General features: G+C 30.5%; 1 protein-coding gene across 1 annotated transcript in view; it reads left to right on the plus strand.

Annotated features, from left to right (window-relative positions):
- LOC142320066 (hydrocephalus-inducing protein homolog) overlaps positions 1-12,140 on the plus strand; it is a 95,554-nt gene extending 83,414 nt beyond the window's left edge. Inside the window, exons 14-16 of the mRNA XM_075357742.1 lie at positions 1,602-1,823; positions 3,606-3,750; positions 11,866-12,140. Of these exons, the coding sequence (XP_075213857.1) occupies positions 1,602-1,823; positions 3,606-3,750; positions 11,866-12,140 (642 nt within the window). The remainder of the gene's footprint in view (positions 1-1,601; positions 1,824-3,605; positions 3,751-11,865) is intronic.
- The last annotated feature ends 804 nt before the right edge of the window (positions 12,141-12,944 follow it).

Consider the following 12,944-nt stretch of genomic DNA (forward strand, 5'->3'; position numbering starts at 1 on the left):
GTCAACATCAAGGGTTAATGACTGGTACAAATTGTTTCAAGAATGCTGTCAATCAAAAAAATGTTATGTGTAGGGTTCTGATATAATGATAATATTGATAAAATAAAGGAGATTGTGATCTGTCAGACCTCTATCAATTATAGGTATGTAATCGATGTCGCTACTCGCAATCATGATTGTTAATGGATGTTTTCACAAAATGGTTGCTGTGGTATTGCTATAACTCTATCTTTAATTTTATAAAATTTACAATTCAAACAAACATTAAATTTTGTTAATCATACATCCTTAGTATCCCATAATTGACATGATAATTACCGTCAAATCACTGTTGGAGATTTTATTTCCTGTTGAAGAGGCTGGAATTTTATGGATTGTGTGAACAATTGGGTATGAAATGAGTAGTGGCAGAATTCATTCCAAGACTGTTGAGTTTTTTATTAAATAAATGACAAATATCTGGTCACGGCATCCTCGGTTTGGTCAAAAGCCAGCTTGCTCCTCGCATCGTAATTGCTCACAAAATTTCTGCAGGCATGCTTGGATGACTTTTATGAAACTTTGCCAACAATTGGTAGAAGACTTATTGCCACGGTAGTTATTGCAGTCTTGACTATTGCCCTTGTGGATTGGAATGATGAGAGCCTTTTTCCAGGTAGCTGGTACCTTTTCCATCCACCAGATGGTTTGAAGGAGCACATTAAGTCGCTGAATCAGAACAGCACCTCCAACCTTGATGGACTCTGCAGTGACCCCCATCTCCTCCAGGTGCTTTTCCATTTTTCAAGGAAAATATGTAAATCAGGTTTACATATTTATAATATATATGATAACTGAAGTAAAGGTACCTATATTAACCTGTTTCATCTGAAAAAGTTAGCTGTTGACTACAAATTTTTATACACATTAATTTAATCACATATATCTTCCAAATTTTTTTTGGATGAAAACTGCATATATTAAACGTACAAGACAAAAAGCTTTTAATGTTAAAACCTGTAGATTATCATTACTTGGAAGATCACCTTCCCATTATATAGTATAATAAAAATTGAGGAATACAACCCATGTGTCAAACATGAAATTACACTTTAAATCAATGTTATCTTAAAATAATAATTAAATTTGTTTATAAACTATTTTTAAATAGTGTCTTGATGCACGTGATCAGAGCTAGATTACCACTTTCCCTTAAGATATGTTAAACAAAGATTGCTTAGCATAACACTTGGTTTTGTTAACAAGTTTACTTTGATGTCACCATTTTATCATGTCCACAACAGCATTATGAAAACTTCCCTGAATTCCAATTATAAATGCAAAAATTAACATTTCTGAAACAGATTTTATTATGTAATTAATAGGATTCCTTGTCAAAATTTTAAAAAAGTACAAGTTTTATGAAAATTGACTGTTTATGGAAATGTAGTACTAAAACATGACATTTACAATAATTAGTTTTCACCTCTTTCTGTATAGCTTTATGTTGTTTAATAAAAGTTAGGTTTAGTAAAACTTTTGTGTTTACCTATTTACTTATTATATTCATCATCATTGTTATTCTTATTATTATGTATGATTAAACATGAGTTTTTTTATAGGTTAATCATTTGAATCCATTCATTGTGAAGGTCAAAGGTTATGGTGTTATGCCTCAAGTCAGTATTAATTTACCCCGCTCTCCAATGCCTCGAATTCCTATTAGACTTATGTATTTTGCTATTGGACAGTTAACATCATCATTCTTTGCCTCTAAAAAAAGTTCAAATAATATTGAAGAACCATCAGAAGAATTTAAAGACTGGGTCTTTATTGGGTTTCAGGTAATATACCATAACTTGTTACTGCTTATGCAAGTTAAGCAAAATAGCCTAATTATACAACTCTAAATTATTCTGGATGTTTATTATTGTACTTTTTGTTTTATCTTACATTTTTTTAAATGTACATAAATTAACAGAAATTCATTTTTTTTCAACTTGATTCCACAAACATTGATGTACTTATTTGATCAGTGATCCAAAACCAGTTGCAAAAGGATTTTGGGCTGTTGTCTCAGCCATATTTGTGCTTCGTATCCTTATTTTCATTATCTGGATAAGATTTGCCAACCGGGTGAGGTTTTATGGACCAAACAAATAATCACAGACATATCACTTAGATGATCTAAAATTCAGGTTGTAGGTGGACTGTAAAACCCCCTTTAATTTCTTGCTTAAATTAGGATGTTAGTAATGCATTGAATCAAGATTTTATTTTGTATTTCTCAGTCAGTTATATGGACATATATGAGGACACTTTTCAGAAATTCAAATGATAAGAATTTTGCTTTAGGAGTTGTCTCTTAAGAACACTAAATTACTATAGTATCATTTATACCCCAAATGTCAGCTTGAGTAATTTCCATCATCTGCTGCATAGTTAGTTCTTCCATAATCTGTACAAGACATTCTGGTGAGTTATTAACTTTTAAACATAATTTTTTAAGTTAATATAGAGATTTAATAACTTTGAGGGAATTAATCTACTCAGTTATGCATTGCTGAATCACTTTTCAAAGTGAACAGATAACATTTCTTATTAACATATTTTGCATGGAGTCATTTTGCCTACAATAAATACACAACAGCATGCTGCTATCCTAAAACACATATACACATACACACACACACACACACTCTACAAGAGCACATCTACTATCTTTTTAAATTAAGCATATGCACACATGTAAGGATCTGCAGTTTAGCTTAAGTATAATGAAGTAAGTTTGTATTGCTTTATTACACTAAAGTAAGAACAAACTTACTGTTAAAATGTACATTTTTAGTTTTATGAAGGATAATTTGGAGAAAGAATACATAAAAATTTATGAAACCTAAGCAATTTAAATCTTTTATTTTACTACTGTGAAAAAAATATTTAAATTTTGTTAGAACATTGTATAGTAGCAGTTAGCTACATTATGATCTTTCATTTTCACATACAACCAAAAAGTTTGAATTCACAACAGATAATAAAACCTGATGAATGTTATAAAAAACAATTTTAAATATCAGATGCCTCTAGGATATTATATTATAAGAAAGGGGTAATTGTGAAAGTGTTGTAGTTTGGAAGACTTCTTGACATTTTCACAATGTGAAAAAAGCTGCACTTCCACAAGGCTTTGGAAAGTTGCATTAAAAATGTACAGTTGTAACTTTGTATAAATGGATGTTATGTCTTATGTGGAAAACCTTTTCAAAATTCTGATACCTACATTAGAATAGTATAACAAGATGGAGCATAAACTCTAGTTTGGTTTTTATTATACACTTCGTAGGAATAGTTGTATGATTACAATATAGTTTCTACACAAGCCAGAATTTCATTATGATATAAATTTCAATGTGGAGATAGAAGAATAACGATTTAAAAAAAAAATAATAATATTCTGAAAAATGGCTCCGGAAGTATAATGGGGATTAGTAATAAAGAATAAATAAATAAAAACAACCTGAAACAAGAGGTTAAAAATATTACTGTGTATTCTGATACTCTAATTACTATCTTATTGACAGATTAATTAAAGATCATTTATGTATTTTTTATTCAATTTTTTTAAGGATGATATTCCAAGTATCTCTGATATAGATTTAGCTTTAGAAAGAGCACTGGTGTATGTCTTCACTAAGGATCCATCTGCTTTTCGGCATAACTATGGATTGAAAGCAATCATTCAAGGCATTACAGTTCCTGAGTACATACTAGGTAAATATAATTTTGCATCTTATATGTTTTTCGTGCTGATTATTTCATTATACATTATATGACAATGAAGAAATAAATTGATGTATTCTGATCCAATCCAAATCCCATTAGTTAATCCAGTCCATATGTTGATCTTAGAAGTATACAACATGTAAGGCAGGAACCCTTTCTAAGTAGAGTGCTTTCACCAAATTTTCACTCTTTTCAGTATCATTCTTTAAAAATAAAACTTTTTTTAATTTAACATTAAAGGCTGGATAGCAAATCTTTCAGAGGAAGTTTAATTAAGACAGTTTTGTGAATATGATCCATGTATCATTTTTAAACTTCATTTGCCTATTTACGATCTGTTTTATATTTTTTAATAGAAAAATAATTTTCTAAAAAATCTTTTTCTGTGCTAATAGTTGGCCTCTAGAATTTTCATACTATTTTATTTTTACTCTTCTGGCTATGTAATAATTCTCTAACTGTACAGAATACTATATAATGTAAAATATGCTAACCAAGTCAAATTTTACGTCAGGGGTTTTCCAGATCTTGATATTTCATGACTCTCTCTAACAAAAAAGCATAATTTTTAGCATTGAAAAATTCCAGAAGGATATACATGGTTGGCCTGCTGCTTGATATCTAGAGATATCAAGGAAACCAATCTGGATGAAATTCCACACAATGATTTCTGTATGCAAGGTATTACTATTTAATTTTGGGTTACAATTGATCAAGGAGACATGTAGGTAGTGCTCCTGCATCTCAAAACTTTTACCCAAAGGGTAGGTAAATTTTTTTCATAATTTAATCGCTCTTAGTAAGTAACATACTTTACGATTGTGTTCAATAGTATTTTATTCCCCCACTTATGAGTGAGGATAAAAACCGATTTTTTTCTTTTCCTGAGACTGGATTAACCAACTTATTTTTCATGTATGGTAAAAATTTATTTATTGTCTAAAACTGGTAAATATTTAAAAAACTTACATGATTTTTTTTTTTTTAAATTAATATTAATTAAGTTAATATATGACTGATTAAATCGATATTGGTTTGTCATACAAAGTTGAAATTTTATACAGATAATATGAGCGAGTTGTAATCTCATAAAATTTTTTACTCAAGCCACAAAAGGGCTGGGTGATTTATATACCTTTTATATCCAGATTACGGTTTGTCATAGAAATTTTAACTTTATATAGTTAATTCCTAATTGAATTATTTAATCAGACAACGCATGTTGTATTTATTGCATTTCAGTATTTTTTTTAATAGTATTGTTGTATTATTTAATAATATACACTATGTTATAGTTACAATGGAATTAGGGACTGTAATGTAATGTGCTTTTGCTGTTAACTCCTTTTACAGAAATTATGACAGATTTGTGATCATACAAAGTGAACTTAGTCCACTTTGGGGACTACATTTGGGGGAAAACATCACACACAACCTCCAAGTAAACCAAATTGGAATGAAAGATTAAATAAACTCATCAAAGCCACAATAAAAACACAAAACATCTAAAACAAAAAATGCATGTCCATAAACACAAAAATAAGACATTATAACTCAGTTATCCAACCAGAAATACTTTACGGATACGAAGCCATATTTGGACCGTACTAGACAAGGTTTACCGACAAACTGGAAAAGATTGAAATATAGATTCTACGCCGATGCATCGGGAAAAACATTAAAAAAGACGCGATTTGGAGAATTATTCCAAACGAAGAGATTTACAAAACGATCATCCCGATAACATAAATTTAGAAAGAAGAGAATTTCCTTTCTAGGACATATTTTCAGAATGGAAGAGACCAGACTTATCAGACGGATAATCAAACTTTTCTGGAACAAGAAAAGCAGACCGAACTGGTTATACGAAGTACAGAACATGGAAGAATTAGACAAAACCCGTGAAAACCTAAAAACGAAAACCGGAAACTATGAGAAATTAAAAAATATAGAAACAAGATTCCTATCAAAACCCAAGAAAACAATTAGCCTAGCCGGGTGTACTCTGAAGAAGAAAGTGCAAGAAGATCTGAAACCCTTAGAAATTACTGGCAAAAAGAAAAGCTGAAAAACAACAAATCAACAAGAAAAGAAAGAACTTACCAAAAAATGAACCAAAGTGATCCATTATGGTTTTAAAAGTAAAAAAAAAAAGAAAAAGAAAAAAGTGGTCTTAGGAATTAGTTTGATTTTCATTGTAATCATTCTGTTCCACCAGTTGTTCTTATTAAGGTTTTGTTCAAAATTTTGATGCTGTCAGCCACATAGTAAAAAAGAAAGCAAACAATGTAAGTACATTACGTAAAGAAGCCATTGAATTCAGTTCGTATCAAACTATGTCCCTCAGCTCCTGTTTGAAGCCAGCATACAGCATATTTTACAAACCTCAAAATTCCACCTCCATAAAATTTAAAGTACTAATGCACTTCATGATAAACCACTTTACAGTTCTGCAACGTGCATTCTCTTTCGTAATTATATTGAACTTATGCGTTAGAGAAAGGTGGTCACTAGAGTGTGTTAAGTTCTCATGTTAGATATTCATTTTAGTTTCTGAACTTATCATCCAGTAAATAAGGAATCCTATTTTTCACCGAAGTAAAACTAAGAGCCATATCATTCAAGTTCCAAAATAGATTTACAGAATTTCTTCCTAGTCATTGTATTCCTGATGTGGAAACTCATGTGGCGAGCCAGTTCACTTGATTTTTCAGCATCCAATTTTTTTTGTTAGGGGTTTTTAGAAAGTCAAGTATTTAATAACCAACATCCCATAAAATTAAGATGTTAAAACATTAACTCCTATTAGAAGTTAATTCCTTTGAAGATGCTACCTGTTTAGATTCGAGTCACACAGTAGACTTGGCTATAGCAAAGTTGTGATTATATGAAGTATGTAGCAAATTTAATTTAAGTGCTTTTATGTATAAATTTCTTTAACCCTAGAATAGTACCTATACACAACAATAGTGAATGGTACCTATACGTCTTATAGACGTACAGCCCTGAAAAGTGCCAAAAAATGGTATAATAAATATTTTAAATTCTGTAAATGTCAATAAATGTTAAATCTTCTTCTATTTGCATACTTACTACATATCATAGAATGAAAAACTGCTCTTAGAATTAAAATATTAAACAAAACTGCAAGTAAGAAAACATCATTATAGAAAATAAATTTGAATTCGATTCCCAGGAATTTTTTCAAGCAGGTAAAAATGTTTAAATGAAAGGATGAGGTATATAAAAAACACTTTAATGAGATTTAAACAAAAATTGGTCATAAATTTATTATTTTTTACAAACTTGGCAAATGTTGAAACAATGTTCGCCACACACTGGCTTTCTGCAGTTGCAGCAGGTCATTTTACTCATTCTTTTCTTCTTATAAGAACAGTACGTACAATACTGCCTTTTTTCAGATTTTGATGCCGCTTGTATTTCAACAGGTGCATCCGTCACACCGAGACAATCTTTTATGATGCTTCGTAGGTTAGAGGCATGTGTGACTGTTTCAGTCTCTCCATCATCCACGGAATTGACAGTTGATCGGCCAATTTCATGAGGAAGTGAAATCTTGACAAAGGCTTCTTGTCACCATTATTTTTCATAAAAAAATTGTGCAAATAAATAATGTAAGCATTATAGCTTGCTATATTTAGCAAAAAAAAAATACATCAAGAATAGTACCAACACGCCTGAGAGGCGTGGTAGGATTTGTTAGAAAAAATGCACTGACCTTGATGTGAACACTTCTGAGGTTTGAAGTACACTAATCCTCCAATGGAGAGTCAGGTGTAGTATATCTAGAAGGCAGGGGTATTATTCTCCTCCAAAACAAAATGGCGGCTGTTCAACTACTGAACTACGTCTAATAGGCGTATACGTACCATTCTAGGGTTAATATGCGTAAAAATTAAGAAATAAAAGAATTTGTGTTTATTAAGTGTATGATGAAGGCCATGACCATAATGGTTGAGAATAATATTACTCAAGACTAAGTTGCTCAAAAAAATTGTATAGAAATTATCAAAAATAACAGTCAAATGGACGCACACAAATTTGTTATCTCTTTCCTCATTGTGAGAAACAATGCATACACTTTTCTCTACTCAGTAGTGATGCTGTCAATCGTAAATTTAAATTGGCCCTGTTCACTGCTTATTTTATATTTTAAATAGTATAATAAAAAACCAATGATTTTTTTGACATTTTATTTAAAAGATTATTTTTTTTTAGCACAACTCATTTTGGATAAAAATTAAAAATATGTGTATGCATTCTCATTTTAATTCCTATACAAAATTTTTAGTTTTTTAAATAATGAATATCCAAAAGTTAAAACATGATTTTTTGATATGGAGCCACCCCTGCTAAAACTCTCACCACCCAAAATGTTATGGTTCTACCATTTCTGTTTGTCTTTTATTTTTTGGTTTAATTATAGTTAACCTCCATATATATTTTATAATATATAATAATATATATAATATATCCATATTATATTTCTGTAGTCATTTTCTGTATTCTACATAGTTTTAGTACTTGTTTTCTTTAAGTTCCTTCTTAATACTTTTTTAGTAGACTTTTCTTTTTTTTTTTGATTTTATTGAAAAACAAATTTTCTGTTGTGGGTTGTAGTTTTTAACACTTAAAAACCTTCTTTTTTTTGCTTTTCTTCTAAGAAGATGTCTTGAATGTTATTTTTTTCCATTATCTTAATGAAGCATTTCTTTGTTAGATTGAATTTTTGTAAGTTTTTACATTGAACTTCTGTTTGGTTTGGAGCAAAGTTTAAAAGATATACTCCTAGCAAAAAGGTTAACTTTTACATTTCGCAGACACTCACTGGTCATGGTTCCTTCGAACATTACCTTCACAGAATAGTTAAGCAGAGTTTTCCCTGCTGTATTTACTGCAGCGGGGAGGACTCAGTAGAACACAAGTTGTTGTTGTGTGTGGGATGGAATGTTCTGAAAACTCATGGGCTTGGATGGGTGCAACCGGAAAGTTTGATACAGCATATTTTAATTTCCAATGACAATTGGGGGGCATACAATATGTTTGTAACATCTATTCTACAAGCTAAGGATGCAGGAGACCAAAGAAGGGGTCATTAGATTAGGGCTGGGCAGATAGCCTCGGCCGTAAGGACCACCATGCTGAGGTGTGCAGGTTCCAATGATCGATCAGGGACTCCTGGGGAGTTATAGGCCAGGATTAAAAAAAAAACAGGATCGAGACCCAGTCATCGGGTGGAGCCTGGGAATGACATAGTCAGCCTGGTTACCCTTTCCCGACATTAGAGGCAGGCAAATGGATGATCGAGTCCCAGTTCCTGGGGAGGGCTCGGGAACAACATAGTCAGACCCAGTTAACCTCCCCTGGCAAATTTGAGGCAGATGCAAGAATAGATCCAACCAGGGGGCCGACCTGCCATGCCGGATTTACTGCCAGTAACTGGGAAGGCCCCTTAGAGTTAGAAGGATACTCTCCTAGGCTGAGTTTTACTTAACTGTATGTATGGCCCAGGGAAATAGGGTTTAAAAAAAAGTTTCATGCAAAATTTTATGTTGTATCGTTGCTCCTGAAAATCACACATTACAAAAATTGCTAACACTTAAACACGTTGAATAAGATAACAACAATCCAAGAATATGTGGTTACAGAGGAGGTTATGCTGAATACAATGCTGCCAACCACACATTACTAAATATCTCTGTTGGCATGAAATTAAACATGTCTGTTATTTTCTGAACAGACCTTGTATTATTGCTGTCTGAAATGTGAACTGTTTTTCTCACTGCCTCTCTTTGCATTCTGTTAAATGGAATGTTTTTTGCCTGTGAATCATGCTGGATAAAGGAGTGTCAAAACAAACCTGTTTGTTTTGACAGAGTAACTTTATCATACCGTTTTCTGGTTGTTGTGATAATTTTTCCACAGCTGTTATTTTTTTTGTTGTTTCTATTTGATAAGCTCATGTCTAATTACTTGTTAAATTTTTAAAACAAAATTTCATTGTGCCATTTCATTGTTTGAGAAGTACCCTATAGGGTAAACATGTATTTTTGTTCTTATTTAAAAAAGTTTATCATAGCAGCACGTAGCAAGCGGTGAGTTAAGAGGTCTATATAGCCCCACTGAAATTGTCATGTGATGGAGGCTGCAGCCCCCATCACCTGACAATAATTATATTTTATCATTCAGGGGTAATATCTAGTAAGTTGGGTCCAAAAGATCCATTTTTAGCATTTTACATTTTCATAATGTATAACATCTCAAAAGTATTTTTACAAAATTTGAGATAAATCTGTGGTACATATCATCTCCCTAGTCATTAATGCCATTTTAACCTGCCATTACTCAATGTATGAGTGCTACACTCACTCTGATGCAATACTAGTAAAAATAATTAATTACTGGGGATTTCCCACTAGCCAGAAATGCAACATTTGCGTATCACATTCCAAACACATGTGTAGGCAGCTAGACGGCATTCCAGAATCTTCAAAAAATTTTCAAGTTCTTTTGCCAGGTTCAGCTAGTCTTGAAAAGTGGATGAACTAAAAATCAATGACGTATATTCTGAATCTATCCTCCAAGCAGAGTACTTTATTTGGTGCGAGGAGATAAAGTCATTAAATTTAAAATGCGATCTAGAAGGGATTAAAGTATTGGATTGCTGTAATAAAGAATATTTATTATAAAGTGAAATTGTTTATAGAAATAGTATTGTATACTCGAATAATAATTGTATGTTAGAATAATAAAAATATATTCAGTGAAATGAGATGGTTACTAATTAAAAAATATTCATTAAAAAGTTAATGAATATTTAAAAAACTGTTTGGATTTACTAAATTCTGATTTCATTAGGAATTTCTTTTAGGTATTATTTATAAATTATACTTAATTGTGTATTCAGCCAAAGCATGTACTGTAATTTTTTTTATGTGATTTATGATAAATAGATATCATTTTCAGAAAATGACATTAAATTCACTAAATCATTTTTTATGGATCTGAAGAAGTCGAGATTGGTATTGAAATTCAGTATTCCCTCTAACCATCAAAACATTGTTTTTTCTTTAGATATGTAACATATCCCTTAATGTTTATATCAAACTACTGTATTTACCTTGTAAAAAAACTACTATCCATGTAAAAAAAAAGCTAAATTGTGTTATATTTTGGTACACGCACTGATTGCAATGAAAATGGGTACAGGTGTTTTTCATTATTTTCCTGGAAACAGGAAAGATCTTGATATGCCTCTCTCCAATCTGGGGTGGGCTCCTGTGGAATTTTTGGGTAGGGCATGACAGAGGCTGTAACCTTGCGGTGGGTTGAATCAGCTGCATATAATATATATAAAGTTAAAGCATGATATAAACAAAGCAGAATGATACACAATGTCACTCCTAAACATTCATTAGTTGGCAACATTGCATTGCAGTCAATTGAAAGATATGGTACAATATCATATAAAAAATCCCTCAATTTTTTTTTTTTGTAAATTTTTTTCAAATTTTAGGGCAAAGTCATTTTTAAAATAATATAAGCTTGTAAGTAAATCTAAAACTGAACAAAACTTTACAGGATCATAACATCTACTTATGGTCTAGAACTGACCAAAATGTCTAGCAATTGGTTCTTTGTATTGGTTGTGGTTAATAATTTGTGAAAAAAAAATTGTTTGATATAAATGATTAAAAAATTCACACAAAAATGTTTCAAATTTTCATCGTATTATCACAAAAAAAAACTGTACTATGGTATTTTAGTACAGACTTTTTTCTCTATGTTGTTTATTAAACTAAAAATTAACACACTTTCAGCATTGTGTAAAATAGTCATGAAAAATTGCACTAGCTCCAGGACTAATAGGGTCAGAAATGCTTTTAAAGATTGATGTAACATTTGGGTAAATCATATGCAACAAACTTAATATATCTCCCTCTTGTATTTATTAATAATTGCTTATTAGCTAGAAACATGATCTGAGGAAACATAATAGTGTATAGATTGATTATAGCATGGATTAAATTATGTATTTATTATTTAAAATTATTTATTATTGAGTTTCTTCTTTTCTTGTAGATTTTGGTTATGTTGTGGTGGAAACTACAGTATATCAGACTGTAATAATAAGAAATGGAGGTTTATGCCCACTGCCTTCAGTTCATATACTTCTCCCATTGCAGAAAAAAGTCTTGAATAACAAAAATGATTTAAATATAGAATATAAAAAAGTAGAAAAATCTGAAGACATTATGATTATTGCCACTCTGTTTCCAAGAATCTGTAATTATGATGGCAGGCCTCAAAATCTAAATGTAACTGTGTTTGTCGAGGTATTATTTCTATTTAGCTAATGTTTATTATCATATTTGATTTATTCTTATTGATTATCTTGTTTTAGAATGTAATTGTTGATTTACTTAAGAACTTTTGTTCATCTCAGATTTAAGTCTGATTTCCTGAAGGTGAACTCAATGAAGATATGAATAATTTTATGATTTACATGTGTATGTATTTACAATCTTTATAAGTGCTATCTGAAAACAATTTATTGGCATAGATTTTAAGACATATTTTTAATTTTAGTTTTTTTATAGAAAATATCAGTAAAAGTAGTATGCCTCATGGGTAGTATGTAGTAGTTTGTTTTACTTTCCATTGCTATTATAGTTTTGACTTCTAAAGAAGGGATAATATTGTAATGGATCATTATTTTGGATACCCGGTTTATTTTCTTAGAATTCTCAACATTTTGAAGTCCTCTTAACTCCAAAAAAATACAGTACAATTCTGTACATATGAATCATATGATGTATTGACATCTCTACTTTTTAGAACATCTCTCAAAGAGCTAAATATATATATATAACTGAAACCGTAGTCCATAATAAATATATATATATATATATATATATATATATATATATATATATATATATATATATATATATATATGTATGCATATTTAAATATGTATGATTCAATGTGATCCAGAAAATAAAATAAAATAACTCTCCTTATTTTTTCATATGATTCCTATAAAAGTACTTTCCCGATAACCTGCATCTTCAGTTTTAGATTTTTTTGTGTGAAGTACTTTGTATAAAATTGCATATTAAACATAAGAATTAAAATATAAAAAATTAAAATTAAAATTA

Source organism: Lycorma delicatula, chromosome 2 (genome assembly GCF_047948215.1).
Source record: "Lycorma delicatula isolate Av1 chromosome 2, ASM4794821v1, whole genome shotgun sequence".
NCBI classification, from domain to species: domain Eukaryota; kingdom Metazoa; phylum Arthropoda; class Insecta; order Hemiptera; family Fulgoridae; genus Lycorma; species Lycorma delicatula.